The 19008-nt window shown below is 34.7% G+C and overlaps 3 protein-coding genes across 5 annotated transcripts; 1 reads left to right on the top strand and 2 right to left on the bottom strand.

Moving 5' to 3' along the window:
* Window positions 1-1479: 1479 nt before the first annotated feature.
* LOC105251700 (histone-lysine N-methyltransferase PR-Set7) lies at window positions 1480-4310 on the bottom strand. Of its 2 annotated transcripts, none has more exons than XM_011258673.3 (6): window positions 3968-4310; window positions 3019-3221; window positions 2753-2888; window positions 2308-2663; window positions 2024-2214; window positions 1480-1911 (listed from the first exon to the last, which is right to left on the bottom strand). In XM_011258673.3, the coding sequence occupies exons 1-6, from the start codon at window positions 4032-4034 to the stop codon at window positions 1701-1703; spliced, it is 1164 nt and encodes a 387-aa protein (XP_011256975.1). In that variant the 5' UTR covers window positions 4035-4310; the 3' UTR covers window positions 1480-1700. The 2 variants fall into 2 exon arrangements, with proteins under 2 accessions (XP_011256975.1, XP_025269561.1); XM_025413776.1 differs by lacking the exon at window positions 3968-4310 and adding an exon at window positions 3572-3913.
* A 2121-nt stretch (window positions 4311-6431) lies between these two features.
* LOC105251698 (protein strawberry notch) lies at window positions 6432-14098 on the top strand. The gene is made up of 17 exons (XM_011258669.3): window positions 6432-6836; window positions 7427-7517; window positions 7681-7788; window positions 7873-8136; window positions 8573-8701; window positions 8801-8938; window positions 9015-9382; window positions 9596-9848; window positions 9938-10263; window positions 10343-10623; window positions 10713-11077; window positions 11295-11742; window positions 11980-12363; window positions 12447-13013; window positions 13168-13484; window positions 13566-13686; window positions 13794-14098. Exons 1-16 carry the CDS (start codon window positions 6834-6836, stop codon window positions 13670-13672), a joined length of 4149 nt encoding a protein of 1382 aa, XP_011256971.2. The 5' UTR covers window positions 6432-6833; the 3' UTR covers window positions 13673-13686; window positions 13794-14098.
* Window positions 14099-14191: 93 nt separating this feature from the next.
* On the bottom strand, window positions 14192-18912 carry LOC105251699 (Golgi SNAP receptor complex member 1). 2 transcript variants are annotated; one of them, XM_011258672.3, is made up of 6 exons: window positions 18683-18912; window positions 18087-18262; window positions 17821-18002; window positions 17647-17715; window positions 17259-17541; window positions 14192-14348 (listed from the first exon to the last, which is right to left on the bottom strand). In XM_011258672.3, exons 1-5 carry the CDS (start codon window positions 18714-18716, stop codon window positions 17304-17306), a joined length of 699 nt encoding a protein of 232 aa, XP_011256974.1. In that variant the 5' UTR covers window positions 18717-18912; the 3' UTR covers window positions 14192-14348; window positions 17259-17303. The 2 variants fall into 2 exon arrangements, with proteins under 2 accessions (XP_011256974.1, XP_011256973.1); XM_011258671.3 differs by lacking the exon at window positions 14192-14348 and having other exon boundaries at window positions 16965-17541.
* Between the last annotated feature and the right edge of the window lie 96 nt (window positions 18913-19008).

Consider the following 19008-nt stretch of genomic DNA (forward strand, 5'->3'; position numbering starts at 1 on the left):
TGAATATATTATATATTTTATATATATATATATATATATATATATATATATTATAAATTATATTTAACAATTTTTCTTTATAACTGCTAAATTTAATTGCTATCTGGATATCGTAAAATAGAAGTCATGTGACAAAAGAAATAATCGTGTTTTTGATATAGCAGTTTTTATACAATTTTTTTCTTACGTAATAACAAAGTCCTTCATAATTGTTTTACAGCTATAAATTCTTTTAGAATAAAGATAGCAAATTTTGACTACAATAACAAAGTGAATTAAATAGTCATGTTTTGCAACAGTAAACTTTGACATACTCTAAAGAGTTACACTTACAATAATAAATCTAAGAAAATAAATATAAATAATATTATATACAAATTTTATAATCTTAAGTAATTAATATATATATATATATATATATATATATATATATATACATGTATGTATATTTTGTATAAAAGTATGAAATGACAAAAATTCTAATATAACAAAAAAGTACAGCAAGTATAGTCAAATTACCTAATAGACTAAGAAATTTTTATTAAAAATTATTTCTTCTATCTCTTCCTTTCCTGTATATATGTATATTATAATATATATATATATATATATATATATATATATATACTTTTTTTTAAGTTATATGATTGCTTAAAAAAGTAATGAAGAGAAAATGGATTAATTTTAACTAATTATTACAAAAACTTCACATATAATTATATATTTAAAAATAGAGTAACTGCATATTAAACTATAATGATAATGTAAAAAACACACGAATATCATAATATAATAATAATAATAATAATAATAATAATAGTAATAATAATGCATATTTATGTTATAAATAGTCGATGATGAAATGATCGTGTCTTTATTATCTAGTGCAGTCATTTCAAGGAAATATAAGCAATTAAGGAATATCGTTCACACGTATCATATAAGCTATATATAATTATTTAGGGGACGTTCTCGCATCTAAATATGGCAGTGAAGAACATGCAAAAATTCAAGGCTATTATGTGTCGCATAAATACTTTGACAAAAAATTTTTTTTCTTTGCAATAGTCACAATGATTATATATACACTTCATCTCTTTCTTTCTTTTCTCTTAAAGGAAAAGAGGAGAATATATTATATAATTATATTCATAGTTACATCTTTATCACCACAAATGCTTCAATCAAACTAGATAAAGTACTTTATGCTACAATTCGTCATAATTTAAAGAACAAATACGAATTTCCAATTCAATTGATAATACTGTTTCGAGTTGAACATATTAAATGATAAAAATATATACTTTTAAAAATTATTATTAAGAATAAATTAAATCAAATCTGATAATAATAAGAATTTAATGATATATTATACATTGAAAAAAGTTGTTAAAATAATCATTTTTTACTTTTCTATGAAAAAAAATAAATTATTTACAACTATAATTTTTTTTACAGTCAAACAAATTAATTTCCTAAAGTGATGTAAAAAAAATATTTGGGATTCACTAGCATAAAAGCTTGCAAAGTCGCATATCCAATTCCTAATATATTGGCGGCTTTGCCTTTTTAAGATGCAATTTGTACACAATTCAGCATATACATAGTCTATATATAAAATTCCTTCATAGGAGGAACAAAAATAATATTTCTTTTGTACAATGTAACATAATGTTATATAAATAATGAAATAGAAAGTGCTATAATGCCAACCATGGATGATGACGAATAGATTCACGGCTTCGATCTCCATAATCATATGAAACTTCTACACCATTTGGTATATCTTCCTTTGCTGTAAGTACGAGATGTGGTGTAGAATTGACTTCGACGATTCGAGCGATCAAATTACCGTTTCGCGAATGATTGACTAATCGGCCCAATTTATCACTCTCTGCTGTCGCATCGACACTGAAAATTATATGTATTAATATTCGTGCTTTTCTATTTGCTTTAATCAAAATTATTATATAATATTTTCATGAAGAATAATTAATTTAATGAAATTTAAAGAATCTCTTACCAATACTGTTGATTACGATGTTGGAAATAATACATATAACATCCAGCATTTTGATCTTGCGCATATATTTTTTCGCGCTCTTTTGCCTCCCCTTGATTAATCAGTTCGCCGATATATTCAACTACAAATTCGCCTTTAGCAAATTCTCGTGTCGTTATGACACCACGACCTTTACCCGGAAAATATCTTACCTATAATAGAAAATAAATTGTAACTTGTTTAGAATTATTTGATAAAAATATGAATTCTTATCTCTACAATATCTTTATTATGCAGGTTCTTACCTCTAAGCCTTCCTCTATTTGACAAAGTACCTTATTTTCTAAATCACGTTGTTTCTCCTCCAATACAATTTTTTTACTTTTTCTAACGCTACGACGTACTGGAAAGTAGTCGGTAATCGAATGATTTGTTTCAGTGCCCTGTGGCTTGAACGAACGATGATTGATGGATTGAACGGAGACTGCTTTCTTACGTCCACGTGGGGCAGATTTTTTAATAACTTGCAGTGGACTAAGTAATGTCATCACAGATTGCTCCTCATTGGTAGTAATTGTAGCTTTTTCATTTAAATCTTCCGATGGCATATTTATTCTATGCGGTGTAGATGGCCCATGAATCGGAACAGCCACCGGTGTTTCTAAGATAAAAATGTTCATGTATCATAACTGAATCCAAAAGAAAAAACCAAGTATAGATAGATTTATAAGATTATAATTAAATTTATACCATCAGTTTTGAATTGTTCTACATCAGAGATAACCTTATTTTTTGCTTCACAGGTTGAAACAACTTGCACATTTCTAAAAAGATAATAGGTGAGTGATATAGGACTTTTCTCCTTTGTAACTTCCACATTTGAATTCTGAAGCAAGTAAAATAATGTTATATAGTAATTTCATATGATTGTAAGTAAAATACATTTATTTTACATAAATATACATAAATATTCATAAAAGTATAATTAAGAGATTCATAGATTGTAAGATACTTACTTGATAAGAATGAATTGTGTGCGTAGGGGATTTATGTGTGTCTAATACGGATTGTGGTTTAATTACATCAAATTTGTTTGTTACATTTTTACTAGTATCAAATAATTTATTTTCTCTCTTTACTGGTAAATTTGCATCATTATTTTGCATAGGCAAAGCTGTAGTCTTTGTTGTATTTTTCTCTACACCACGTTTTCGCCTTCCTGTATAGAATCATTAATTACATTATTAATATTTAATCTTTTTAAATTGAAGAAAAAGCAATGTGCTATTTATATTATTATTTATAAAAATATTGAAATATATAGAATGCAAAAAAAAGAACTAATATTAAATATCAATTTTACAATGACTGTGATTTATCAATATTACTTAGTATAATATACATACATTTATAGATTACTAGACAAAATTTTTTTATATAAATATAATTGCTTTCAACAAACAAAAATTTATATAAAAATAAAAAACACATAAAGATGTACAATTTTAAAATTCCAAAAAAAAGAATCATGAATCTACAAAAATACCATGATCGAAACTAATCTCACACATTTATTCACGCAAATCGCCGTCTACAACTAACATTCTCAGCTATCATACTCCATGTTAGTTTAGAGCCTGACCCAAGTGCTCTAGTCCGAGTCCGCGAAGACCACAAATTACAACTTAACGAAAATCCTCGTGATCGAAACAATCCGATGATCGAAGCAACCGTTTCGTCATCGTTTAAATGACAAAAACGACGCGTCGATCGAAAAAGAGCCGATGAACATCGCGAGGAAAAGTACGATGCATCGAGAGACATATAAGTCGCGGAGGGCGTCTCTCTCTACGATAGCGTTCAAAATGGAGCAAGAGAAGAAGCGAGATCCACTCAAAACATAACCCTACCGTGGGGCCGGTGCGAAAAGCTGAGTGAAAATGTCGATGCACGATGTGTCCTCACCTTTGACAGCGTTGTCGGCGTGCTTTCCCACATGATGGGACGACGCTCGGGTCGTTCTGTGCATCATAAGCCACTAATGACGGTCGCTCACGGACGGATGGCAGCAATAACAGCGGCGTTGACGGTTGGCAACAGCAACAGCGATGCTACGCGACGCGATGAATTCGCTCTCGTCTCGTCAACGTGCGCTCGTCAGCTTCACCGCATCGTTTTGTCTTAAAAACGACAAGCTGCGAATGCGGATAATCCCTCTCTCCTTCGAAATCAAGAAGCTTGAAATTATACAAGCAAGCTACGCGCCGGATGTGCCGCCATATTGCTCGTAATGGCCAGTATCCAATTAGACGCAGCGGGGGGAACTCTTGATAAATTTTATCTACACGAAGCATTTCAATTCATTATTATTTACGTCGAGCGTGAATTATTTCATTTTAATGCGTGCAACATGAAAAATCGAGTATATAATAATAATTAAAAATTTGCATATTTGTGTGTTTCTCTCTATTTGTTAATTATAAATAATCGAATAAATAGAGACAATTGTTCCCGAAATACTCTATAAGGCCCTTGCACAACGCTAGGCAACAGGCGATAGGAATAAGGAATAAAAACTATTTATCAATAAAAAGGCGGAATAGAAAATATTCACCAATAGGAGCAGAGAATAGATATTATTTCTATTCTTATTGTTTTAAAGCCCCTTGCACAATGCTAGGCAACAGGCAATAGGAATAAGGAATAAAAACTATTAATCAATAAAAACGCGGAATAGAAAATATTCGCCAACAGGAGCAGAGAATAGATATATCTCTATTTCTGTTCTTATTGCCTGTTGCCTAGCATTGTGCAAGGGCCTTAATGCATAGATAAATGGCAGTAAAAAATATATTATCGCATACCGGGAGTCGATGCGAGAGATGAAATGATCGCGTGACGTAGTTAGTTGGCGGAGCGGCCGCACCGCGGCGCTGCCGGCGGCGCGCAGCTCGCCGATCGATCGCCGCAGCTCGAGCGTCGACGTTATTATTTTTTAGATGAATTTATCGGCGATCGCGTCGCATTAGACGATTTATCCGTGAGATGCTTTGGTCGTCAGACCGACCGGAAACGCCACATTTCGATCGGCAGCACCGAGACTCGCGATCGAATAGTTCTAATAGGCGTTCGCACGAATTCGCCCGGCGCGGGTTCTTTTCTTTTTAGCGCGAATACTTAAATCATCTAACGATCAGCGCCGCACGCAGCGGCGGTGTTGCCAAATGTACAACAGCCACCATTATCCGTACATACCGAGGAATAAATGCGTATACGTGATACGCGATATCGTCGCTAAAGACCGTCGTGGGGAAAGTCTCGTAACTTTGACTAGTGACTCGGTAGGTAATGATCCAGACTGACGTTACCATCTGTCTCGATTACTCGATGTATTTGTGAACGTTTAGTTTGAAAGGCGATGTCAATTTTCGATTTACAATCTTCCCGATGTCTCTTAGATTCATACACGATACGATAATATTTTATATGTTTGTAAAAAACAGCATCTCTGTAAATTATTATTATTCATATTTAATTGAATCATCATTTCTGATTTCGATTCATAGAGAGCACGAGTGCACAGGAAAGCTACGAGAATCTCCACACAGTTAGCCATCTTGAATAGGAATTTGTCAAAGTATATAGGTTTCTCGCGTCGTCTGGTCGCAGTCACATTGCAATCGTGAATACATGTGATAGAATAAACAAGTCAGCGTTAAAAATACCATTGAGGGAAATTACTTTTAATCTTTCGCTTACAATCGACGTTTTACGTATCGCTTTATTCATCCCTGGAGCAACAACGCGCCGTCTGAAATTTTGGATTGGTGCGCTCTCTTAAAATGGTACGTACATTGTGTGACGAAAGCAACAGTTTAAAAATTTCTTTTGAAAATTTTAAACAGCAACACCGAAATAAACGTCCTCGTAAATGTGTCACATATTAGCTCGTAACGAACCTTTTTGCTATTATCTCGATTATCGATTCGATCACGTTCAAAAAGAAACGTTAATCGCAAGTTCCCGGAAGCGAGCGAACGAGCGATTTCGTTTAAAAATTACGAGGGCGGGAGGGAGAGGGTCGCAAAAGAATATTCAATTACGGGAACGTCGATGGATATTGAATTTCCGTCAATGTTCCCGGGTTTTTCTCCTCATTCCGGCGAGACCGGGGAAGAGGACGAATCTCGCGCCCGAGCGAGCGATCGTCCGTCCTCTCCCGCGGCCGCTCGCGCAGCGATTAGTCGCGAAAACGCGGCAATTTTTTGGCTCCCGCGCCCTGCGAACCTGCCCTTATTCGCTGCCGCGACATCCGGCAACAGCGCGCCCGCTCAGCAGCGCCATCGGCGGCGGCGGCGGCGCGAGCGGGCGCGTGTGTTTTTGTATTTTCGTTGGTCGCGATGCTGGGCGGACGGGACGCGCGGGACGCGCGGGACGGACGGGGGCCAATATGGCGGTAGCCGAGCGAACGCGCTCTCGACTCTCGACGTGATCGCGTGAGATGGCCCGGCTCGCACGCACAGTGCCAACGTCCGTCGTGCCGATCTCGTAGTTCGCTCGCGGTCATCCGCCGGATCATCGCCGCGGAAGCCGTCGGCGATGCTGGCTTAATGCGACACGCGCTCCTCGTCGACTCCTTTATTCGGGCTGAAAAAAACCTCGCTTGCTCGCTTGTCTCGGAGCGTATTCCGTATAATCCGCTAAGTAATACTAGTAGCGTATCTGGACGCTCGCGCTAAGAGAATCGTCGTCGTCCTTGTCGTCCTTATTGTCCTAGCACCGACGCACGTCGTGGCAAGGAACGCGCACGAGATCTCGCAACACGTTTGTCATGGTGGGTTTTTTATTCTAGATATTCACAAGGCTGAAATAAAGAATGTAAGAAGGAGAGAGAAAGAGGGAGAGATATTTCCCAAGGGTACGAAGGGCACGCGCTTTCTAGGAAAGCTTAGCGCGTATTTTGTCGTATCTGTATCATTTTATTTGTATAGGGAAACGACTAACCTAGAGACTCGCGTGCACGATGTAACCTTTTTTCTTTCTTTCGCGCCGAACAAGCGCATTTCGATGCGGCTGTTACCGCACGATCGGAATTGTAAATGATATTTTGCATTATGGTAAATTTATGAGAGACATACTTTGTTACTTTAAATTTGGTTATATATATATATATAGCTAATGTGAAAAATGTCGTTCTGATTTATCGAAAAAGTTTCAATAATCATTACATTTTTATTCTTCAATTTGATTTTTATCAAGTCTAAATTACCCGTGCAATTTTAATTCAAATGATTAAATATTTTCTGTGATTGCAGATATATAGTATTTTAAACATGCTTTTAATTTATCTCTTACTTTCGATTTGATATTTGCTTTTGCAGTTTATCAAGTGGTATCTGTTAGTCGTAATATGTATTTTTATAGGCAACAAAAAAGTACGATGATGGAGTGAGCGATGATACTAGCGGGAGTGATTTTGATGATGAAGAAGATCCTGATAAAATTGAAGTACCTGGTAAATTATAAATTTATATTGTGTAAACGATGAATTTATATATATCTTAGTGTAATAAAACTTGTTTAAGAGAAGAATTCTATTTCATATAAAATGGCACAACTATTCTTTACACAAATTAAGCAATGCTTTAAAATTTAATAAAAGAAACAATTTTTTTTAGGTGGAGGTAAAGATCTTGCAACTGCCGCTGGGATTGCTAACATCAAAGATGAAAAGCCTGCAGATTTGCCAACAGATTCTTTAGAAAAGACACAAGGAGCCTTAAATGGTAAATCGTATACTGTTTCAAGCAAAAGGCAAATCTTTTTCTATTATTTCAATATTATCTATTTTTTGTAAAAATTATTTTTAGTATTGAACCAAAAATTTGGCAACAAAATTCCTGGTGGACTAGTAACAAAAGCTGCAACACCAGGTTATGAAATGGTGCATGTAGGAGGAGGAGGAGGAGGAGGAGGAGGAGGAGGAGGAGGAGGTGGTTCTCAAGGCACTCCACCAGGTTTTGTTAATCCAAACCAATTGAATCAACTAAATCAATTAGCAGCTAGTGGATATGGTTTCCCACCAGGGTTAGCTTCTCTTGCAGGATTCAATCCTGCTGCTTTTCTCCAATCGAGTAAGTTTATCTTTATGCATCTTTTTATGAGAATATGATAAATAAGACCAAAAATTTTATGGGAAAAAGAAATAGAGATTTTCTTTTTGTGATTTAATTTTTAAAGACTATAAAAGTATATATGAATACATCATCTACGTACATGATTTAAATTATCAATTTTTTCAAATAATTATTTATTTCAAATTATTTTTGCTTAATTATTAATATTCTGCTTGTTAAATATGCTTGTTAAGATGATATTTGTGTGTCTATTATATTTTTATGAAAATTATATATTTTTTTAAGAAATTAGATACATTAAGCTGTAAAATGTGAAAATTGTATTTATAAAATGTCACTTCTTTGTGATAAAAGAATTAATATCAAATTACGCTATATTATTATATGCTATATAATATTTATTAATTATACACTTGTACTTATTTTTCCTTAGGTATGAATTCCTTGGATATGAATGCTTTAATGGGTAGCTTTATGGGTATGCCTGGGATGAATATGGGAGTTAATCCTTTTGTTCAGTTGCTTAATCAAGGTGGAATTCCCAATTGGCAAGGTCTTTCAGGTATTTACAATATGCTAATAAAGACTATTCTAATCAATGCATCCCAAATATCGTAAAGGGCATAATTCAAGAAACAAATTTATACTAATTTTATTGTAGGAAAGACTGTGTCACAAATGTGGATGAATTCGGGTGATCCAACAAAAATGATGCAACCAAATATACCCGAAGAGGAAGAAGTAGATGATGAAGATATGGGAGTTGCCGAAACTTATGCCGATTATATGCCGACAAAACGTATGTATTAATGTCTATTATTTCTTTTTCTTTTTATTTACACGATTACTTTCAACTAAATTCTAATAATGAACAGTCAAGCTTGGACGAAAGCATCCGGATCCGGTTGTCGAAACGGCATCCTTGTCAAGCGTCGAGCCAACAGATGTTTGGTACAAAGTATCTATACCGGAGGATTCGATACGATCCGGTGCACTATCTGCGCTTCAACTCGAATCAATCACGTACACTTCTCAACAACATGAGCATTTGCTGCCCGATGGTACACGCGCCGGATTTCTCATCGGTGATGGCGCGGGTGTCGGTAAAGGCAGAACTATAGCCGGCATAATATTCGAGAATTATTTGAAAGGCCGAAAACGTGCCATTTGGGTATCAGTGTCGAACGACCTTAAATATGATGCCGAACGCGATTTAAAAGATATAGGTGCATCTAAAATCGAAGTATGTATTTTATTTTGTGTTAAATTATTTTAAATGTACCATTATGTTATATGTATCATTAAATGTACTTTATTAAAATATTAGGGTATTAATATTAAAACTCTACTTTTATCTTATCTTAATCTAGAGTCGATACATATATTATTTACACATTTTATGTAATTATTGTAAGTAATAGTAGTAACACAATATAATGAATAAATTTATTTACAGGTACATGCATTGAATAAATTCAAGTATGCAAAAATCTCATCAGCTGTAAATGGCAATGTGAAGAAAGGCGTAATTTTCAGTACATATTCTGCATTAATTGGTGAATCGTCACAGAGTGGCGGAAAATACAAGAGTCGGTTAAAACAGCTATTACAATGGTGTGGTGAAGACTTTGATGGTCTAATAATCTTTGACGAATGTCATCGTGCGAAAAATTTATGCCCTACTGGAAGTTCAAAACCTACAAAGACAGGTTAAGAAATAAACTTTTATGTGTAAAAAAGGCATCTACTTGTTTGAAGCATCTACATGAATGACTTTACTTTAATAAAACTTTTGTAGGATTAACGGTTTTGGAACTACAGAATAAACTTCCAAAGGCTAGAGTCGTATACGCCAGTGCCACCGGCGCTTCTGAACCTCGCAACATGGCCTATATGGTACGACTAGGCATGTGGGGTGAAGGCACACCTTTTCCGGAATTTAATGATTTCATCACCGCTGTAGAAAAGCGCGGTGTCGGCGCGATGGAGATCGTAGCAATGGACATGAAATTGCGCGGTATGTATATCGCTCGACAATTGAGTTTCCATGGTGTTGCCTTCAAGATTGAAGAGGTGCCTCTTGCCAAGGATTTCATGAAAGTGTATGATCATTCGGTGCGATTGGTGAGTTATTGTGTGCAAAAATATAAGCTTCTATAAATTGGTCCAAATATTCTCAAATACAATCTATTTTTTTATGTAGTGGGTGGAAGCCATGCAAAAATTTCAAGAAGCGGCGGAGTTGATAGACGCAGAAAATCGCATGAAGAAGACGATGTGGGGTCAATTTTGGTCATCGCATCAGCGTTTTTTCAAGTATCTTTGTATTGCTGCAAAAGTGAAGCATGCAGTGGCTGTGGCTCGCGAAGCGGTTAAATGTGGCAAGTGTGTAGTGATTGGTCTGCAATCTACCGGTGAGGCACGCACCTTGGAACAATTAGAACGCGATGACGGTGAACTCAGCGATTTCGTTTCTACCGCCAAGTCAGTGGCATTTTAATATGTAACGAGAGGAGAAGTTATGATATAAATCTGTGATATATATATTTAATTATAATAATTTGTATTTGCAGAGGCGTCTTGCAAACGTTAGTGGAGAAACACTTTCCAGCGCCAGATCGTAATCGCATCCAGCGACTTCTCGGTCTAGAACCACCAAAACTTAAATTAGAAGGTGACGATGACATGGATGCTGGTGGTTCTGCAGGTGGTAGTAAAAGGAAACCAATCCGGCAAGCGGCGCAACGTGCATCGAAAAAAGTGCGCGCTTGGTCATCAGAAGAGGAGATATCGGAGGAAGATAGAAACGGTGCTCATAGTTCCGGTTCGGAGTTCAAATTAAGTGGTAGTGAAAGTGAAGATGATCATCATACCGATGAAGAGAGTAATGTCAGTTCAGATTTTAATCCGTTCTTCAGTGACAGCGATTCTGATACTGGTAATTTATAGTGGCATAAGTTATTTATTTACATGGCATAAACTTTTTATTTTATAATCTATTCTTTTTTTTATTTTACAAACTTGAAAAACAGACAAAGATTTTTTATTTTAATTTTTAAGTCGAATTATATGTATATGTGTATGTGTATGTGTATGTGTGTGTGTGTGTGTGTGTAATCAAAGCAAAATTTCATAATTATTTTTTATGTTTATAGATCCTTGGGACAGGCGAAAGAAAAAGGGCAAGAAACAAAAGAAACCAGTGAAGAAACGTTTGAGCACGCAAGATAAAATCCAATCAATGCTAGTACACAAACAGTCTAGTAACAAAAATAAACGTAATGGCGATACAGCAATGAGCGGTGGACCTATGAGTGCTATGAGCGGAGGCATGCCTAATAATCAGGCACCGCCTAGAGATGCTATCGAGAGAGCTTGTAGTATGAAGGAAGAATTATTATCGCAAATAGAAATTCTTGGCGAGCGATTGCCACCAAACACACTAGATCAATTGATAGATGAGCTCGGCGGACCAGAGAATGTTGCGGAGATGACGGGTAGAAAAGGTCGAGTCGTACAAACGGAGGACGGTGCAATACAATACGAGTCCAGATCGGAAGTAGATGTTCCTTTGGAAACCCTCAATTTGACAGAAAAGCAGAGGTATATATATCGGACAAAAATTATTACATACTATCATTATTACATATCACTGCCATAATTCTTACATTAATTTCTAACGATTCGTAGAAGAATTTCTTGGCATAAGACACTTTTCTTTGAATACACTTTTCTTCTAATAATCGCAACTTGTGTATCAAGTCTCTATGAATGCGTCTACAAAAGTTAAATGTGTTATTTCGGTCAGATATTTTTAATTGAAAATTTGTCTTGTTGCAGGTTTATGGATGGAGAAAAAACTGTAGCGATAATTTCCGAAGCAGCCAGCAGCGGTATATCATTACAGAGCGACAGACGAGCGAGGAATCAAATGCGACGTGTGCATATCACTCTCGAATTGCCGTGGAGTGCTGATAGAGCGATACAGCAATTTGGACGAACGCATCGATCGAATCAGGTTAATGCGCCAGAATATATATTTCTTATATCGGATTTGGCCGGAGAAAGGAGATTCGCCTCGATCGTTGCAAAACGTTTAGAAAGTCTGGGTGCTCTAACGCACGGTGATCGTCGCGCTACAGAGACTCGAGATCTCTCGCAGTTTAATATCGACAACAAATATGGTCGTGCAGCACTGGAAGCTACAATGAAAACTATAATGGGGTTTGTATCAAAGCATACCAAAAAATCATTCGCAAATTATGTAAAATTTAGATATTTATAGAATTGACAAATTATTATTTTAGGTACGAGGCGCCATTGGTGCCACCACCTCAAGATTATCACGGGGACTTTTTCAAAGATGTAGCTGACGCTCTAGTGGGCGTCGGTTTAATTTGCAATAGCGAGAGCACACCAGGTGTGCTTACGCTTGACAAGGACTACAACAACATGTCAAAGTTCCTAAATCGTATTCTTGGCATGCCAGTCGATCTGCAAAATCGTCTGTTCAAATATTTCACCGATACACTCAACGCTATCATTACGCAAGCTAAAAAGACAGGCCGTTTCGACATGGGTATCCTCGACCTCGGAACATCGGGCGAAAACGTCCATAGAGTGCGATTGTATCGATTCTTGCGAAAACATGCGACTGGCAAGGCGCCAACGGAGTTGCACGTGGTTCATGTTGAACGTGGCATGAGTTGGTCCGAAGCCACGAACAAATGTTCGGAATTAACTGGGACGAAAGAGGGTTTCTATCTGAGCCATCAAATTCGCAATGGCAAACATACAGCCATCCTCTCGATCGCAGTGGACAGTGGCAAGAAGAAATCCGAAAGCAAGAAAGATCAGTTTTATATGGTGTATAGGTATAGTTATTTAAAGCTCCGCTACATTTACGCTTAGTTTAAACTATTATAAACAACAGAATTAATTCGCATTATATAGTATAATTGTAGTATAAATATAGTATATTTTTTAACATTGTTGGAAATGATGTAATCATATATTCATTCATTGTAGGCCCAACACAGGTTTACAGCTACGTCAGGAGACTCTAGGTGAATTAGAAAAAAAATATAAGAAAGTGAGCAACGACGAGGCAGAACCACACTGGACGCAACAGTACGAGGCTTCCGTGAATACGTGTTCACACGCGTACTGGAGCGGGAATTGTAAAAATGCCACTCTCGGACTCATGGATTGTGAAGTAGGACTAAGAAGACGTTCCTATAATGTATTAGCCGGTTCAGTTCTGAGCGTTTGGAGTCGTGTGGAGAATGTGCTTGCCGCACGATCCGGACATAATTCTAAGATGCAAGTTGTAAGGTTGCGAACGGGTAAGTCAATAATTATAATTGCTAATTATTGTTCTAGTAAAGTCTAAAAAACGACTATTTCTCATTTCGTTTTTGTAATAGATGAGGGATTGAAGATCGTCGGGACGCTTATTCCAAAGTCTTGTATGGAAGCATTGCGTCAAGCGCTTTCCTCCGATGCGGAAAACACGGAGGAATTGACGTTTTAAATGTTGTATCAAGGGTAAGATGTTGAATAAATAAAATGTATTTATATATCGTGCACAAGATAATTCGTATATAATTATCGATCTCAATTTTTTCGAATTAATATTTAATTAATTATTTTAGAGGTATGAATAGGACCAAGCAAGCTTATCGGCATGATTCTAATATGCCGTGATTCTAGAAGAACCCCCTTTTTCTTAAATCTTTCATCGGGACACAACAAGAGGAATGCAAATTGTGTGAACATGCAACCGTTTTCAGGCGTATTACTGGAATCTTTGATACGTCGAAAAATAGATTCCAAAGTGAATCTATTAATTGATAAGAGTCACCGCTTTGCTATCTGATGTTGATGAATACGAGTAAACGCTTCCATAATTAACCGACAAAATCGAGATTACAACTTGCTGCTTAGTTATTTGTCATGCAATCGTAAAAATTGTAGCATTCACCCGCCGTATACCAATGTAGATTTTTAAGTAGTTAGACCTTTCTTTTATTATCTTCTAGAGATATACATATGCGTCCTCCCCTTTCTCGCTCCCTGTTACATTAGGAAGAGGAAGTTTATTTTTTACATCGTCGCCGTTACTTATATTTTCACCAAGAGATTTTTAGTAGACGTAGCGTGTGGCGTACAGTAGAGGGAATACAGATTCCATTCATTTTGGCTGTGTCCTAAAAGAAACGAGAGAAGTGTAATTGGACAACGCATAGAGAATGCGTTTTTTCATTTAGAAAATGTGAATTTAACGGGAATTTAATCATATGATTCAAGACGCGTTCATTCAGTTTATTTAATTATTTAGCCTATAGCAAATAACGTTCGATGACTATCGATTGTTTTCACTGGAACATAGTGCCAGTAAATTTGGTTAAAAGCGATAATTATCAGTAGAACGAATTAATTAAAAATAAGATTGGTTGACAAGATGATTTAGAATATTGTGATTTTCTTTGGAAAGCACAAAATATGTATACGCGATAGCGTATACATAGCTTTTTTGTTTTAGCGTTTTTATTTCGATTGTTTCGATTGTTAAATCAGCAATCAATTGAAAAAAAGCAATTTTACACGTGCTACTGCTACAGTTGCTATAGCTACCCGTATCACTATAAAAATTACTGCTAATACTATACTAATGCTGTACACACACATACACATACATAAAATTACAAAACTACCATTAATAACATCCCAGATGTAGGGAGACGAGGTAAATATGACATATACATGTTGCAAATATACTTGTTTTTCCCTATTTCATAGAATTTGAAAAATGTGACTCACTATACATGTGCCAAGTTACACGCGTTTTTTTATTTTTTTCCTTTCTTTTTTTATTTATTGTGACAAAACAAATCAATTAAAAAGAAGTTAATTTTTATTATGTTAACTTTATTCTATGTATCACTTTGTGGAAGTAAAGTTACAGTCCCAATAAATGATGAACTATATTTTAAATTTTATATAAATTATCATTAAAGTCTACATACTATCAAAGATGCAAAAATCAAGTTTATAGTATTCTTTTACATAAAATTTTATTTTTCTAAGATAGATATATCAGTATATTTTTCTTTGAATTTTTAAATTTATATATTTTTTGTGAAATTTTACTGAAAGTGTAACAAAATTGAAGTAAACAAAAAATATATGATGCTGTATTTCGATCAATAGTGTAGCTTTAACAAGATACTATTCGAAATTGTTCAAGGCGATGCCTCGTCTCTCGACGATCTCCACCTATTAATTAGCCTTAAAACAATGGAAAAAAGAGTTAGATCGAAATAACGTATACAGCCGATATATTTATATTCAGATGCATATACTAGTAACCAGTGCGGCCTGTATGTACACTGAATGTATGTAGATGATGTCTGTTTGTACGTCTGAACAAGTTTTGAACGAGTGTGAAGTTTCGAGGAAAAATTACTAATGATATAGGCCTCGCGATATCCATCTTCTCTTATTATGATAGATGAGATGCAGACTTTTTGTAGAGCGTAGAATACAGTCGGAACAGTTATTAGAATCGATTCGTGATTAGAATTCTTATTTTAGTGATTTAATTTTTAAGAATGTGCGCGCATAATGCGTCTGATAATAGAGATATTCATCGTTCACCTGTTTCCACGGTTTCTCGCGTCGGGAGGAATTGTTTCATCGTAATATACAGCAATAGAGACTGCAAATCTACAATATACAATCTACAAATAACTATATATTGCATTTATAAGGAAGATAAAAAATGGGCAATAATACACACCACCACACACATTTGATCGTATAATATAATATATAAATATTCTCGATCTATGATGATTTTTTGCGATTAAAAAAATGCAATATTTAACGAGATTTATCATAGATTTATCATAGATTTAATTCCTTTAGTTGCTATCAAGTATTTATAACACGTGATATTAATTATTATTACATTACTTTAACAAAATATGGAATTATTTTAATTATTTTAACAAAATATGGAAAACGTAAAATTAAATATATGATTCGAAGATACTTTTTTGGTTTTGTTTACATCATTCAATTCAAAACTCGATTCAAAGATGCAATTATCAATATAGATGATAATAAATTTGGTAACTCGATGATGATTATATAAAGTTAAATGCGGAATGTACATATTGAAGATTGTAAAACGAAACTTTAGGACGTAGGAGATGCTGTTTGATATTTGATATTTTTTACAATTATTATCTCGCATGAGTTCCTGTCTTTGCAGACGCGACTTATAAATGTGATATCTAGTATACGTGGAAACAGGCGTCGCGCTTTCTAGTGAAAGAATTATTCCTTTTGTAATGTGCTGTTTTTTTTCACGGATGACGAGTCGAACGAGTGTGCTGTGTATATATGCATATGTATAAATGTCTCTGTGTACGTAAAATCAATAATTCTTACTCGAAATACCCATCTTTCGCGTCTGAAAATTTTTTTGTTAAGGCGTTACTATTCTATGTTAAATCGATCAAGATACGCAATTTCAATTTTCAAAAACACTTGATAATTTTGATTTTCTTTTTGTTATTTAATGATGTATTACACAATGCAAAGTAAAAGAAAATATGGGTTTATATATGAAATACAATAATTTTACTGCAAATTGTGCAAATCGCTCTATTAAAGGATGTCCTAGTTTTTCATGGAGGAAGAAGGTTAATCATCAAAAAAAAAGATGTAAATAAACCATGATTTAATTGTGCGTTTAAAAAAAAATTGATAAAATCAGCTAGATCTAAATAATTAAAAAGTGCAATTTAGAACAAAGATTACATATTTTAACATTTATTAGCTTAATGTGTCAAACATAGATTGGAGTTTTACTTATATCGCATATTCCACTTTTGCACTTCAGTATAAAAAAACTGTACACATAAACGTTCTTTGCACTCTAGTCGAATATACTTTTTCGCGATATATAATCGCACTTATATAATTTCACATACCCTATATACTAAGATTTCCCTATATTCATTAAATTCAATAATACCTCTTAAAGTATATGTATATTCCCATTGAAATGATTGTTATGTGTATGTATATTTCACTGAAATAATCGTTACCTGCAGATAATGGAAGGTTTTTTTTGGTATTGATATGAATCTTGTTTAATGAAAGGCATACAAAAGCATCAAGAATGTGCAAACTCCAATGACGAGGCCGAGAATAACAGAATCTCTTCTCTTACGTAAATTTATCCTTTGCAGTAAACTGTTCACCGCAGGAAATCGATTGGAGATATCATTGAATTTGGTTCGTATACGTTTGAATACGTGTCTCTGAGACATTAAATGATCTCGTGTTTCCATGGCTATGCTTATTTGATCGTTTATTAATCGATCGGAGCTAAAAATAAAGTAATAATATATGTGCAGATATACCAAAAAATGTTTATAATGACATATTAATGAAATATACATCTTATTTAGCATTGTTGCAAGATTGACTTACTTATGAATATGCTGGTTTTCTTTGAGGTACATTTCGCGTCGATTTAGTCCACTCGCACTTTTATAATTGCTATGGAATAGATATAAATGTGATTTTATGTAATTTTTATTGGTACAAAATTACTTGTTATATAATGTATAACATTGGGAATAATGACAAACAATTTGTACTTACTCTATTTCTTTACGAACGCTGCCTAGGAGATCCTCGCGATCTTTTCTAGCCATAAAATTATTTCTAATCTTGTTAAATTCCAGTTTATAATCTTTCAATATCTCCTTGTGACGTTGCATCGTATGCAACATAGCTGCTCCATTTGGCTGTAATTCGCTCATCCTTTCGTTTATGAAAAGTAACTATATTAATTGTACTTGATTAATAAAAATATGTTTATACTGTTTAAAGATACGTGAAAGGAAGGAACGAAAAAAAAAACCTACTTTGGAAAGCAGTGTCTCTATCTCCGATGCCATGTTTTCAAATACCTGTTCCTCATCCAGAAGAGGAATCTCATCTGCATTAACATGTCTAGCACTTGTATTTATACCCAGCTTACTGAATGCTACTAATTTTGCATCAATTTCATTTTCTAAATGTCTCGCCTGCTTCCTGAGATCTACAACATTTGTCATTAGTTCTACGTACTAATCCTTTGTAATTTTTGTGCCAGATATGAAAAGCATTTTTGCATTTCTAATCTGCTCTTTTTTACATGTGTTTATTTGTATTCAATATATTTAAAATTTAAAATAAGTTGTACACTATCGCAAATTTTATCCAATATATATATAAAAAAAGAAACAAAAACATTGTGTATTATTATTGCACAAAAAATGCAATGAGAAAGATATGTGAGATTACAAACGTATCAAAAATAATTTAAAAACATTGGCGATAGCTCTGAGAAGATAACATTAAGTATCTTAAAGATATACATCGTAAATTAAAAGTACATCTTTTGGAAAAATTTACGCGCAATACATTACAATGTAAACAAAAACTAATGTCACGCATACAAGAGTTTCGCTACATCTACCTTCCCAGTCGATTACGTCCTGCGAGTTGGCCATTTATTGCGAATCGCAAATGCACGCATCCAATGCATAAAATGTCACATAACACGTTTCCTTCCGTATGTGTGTTCTTTATCCCGGAATAATTCGACAAAACAGAAAATGCAATGTAACGATCAGCAGATGACAAGTAATGACAAGTATAGCGATTCGACAGATTTCTCTTCCGGAAAAAAAAAAATACGACTTTCAGCGCCGTCTGAATTTATTCGCGTAAGTCGTAAACTAAACGTATGCCACGTGACAAGTAGTGGTGTGTGCCAAATTAAAAATCGCGTGTCTCCTTACA

The sequence above is a fragment of the Camponotus floridanus genome, unplaced genomic scaffold (assembly GCF_003227725.1).
Source record: "Camponotus floridanus strain SB8 unplaced genomic scaffold, Cflo_v7.5 scaffold7, whole genome shotgun sequence".
NCBI classification, from domain to species: domain Eukaryota; kingdom Metazoa; phylum Arthropoda; class Insecta; order Hymenoptera; family Formicidae; genus Camponotus; species Camponotus floridanus.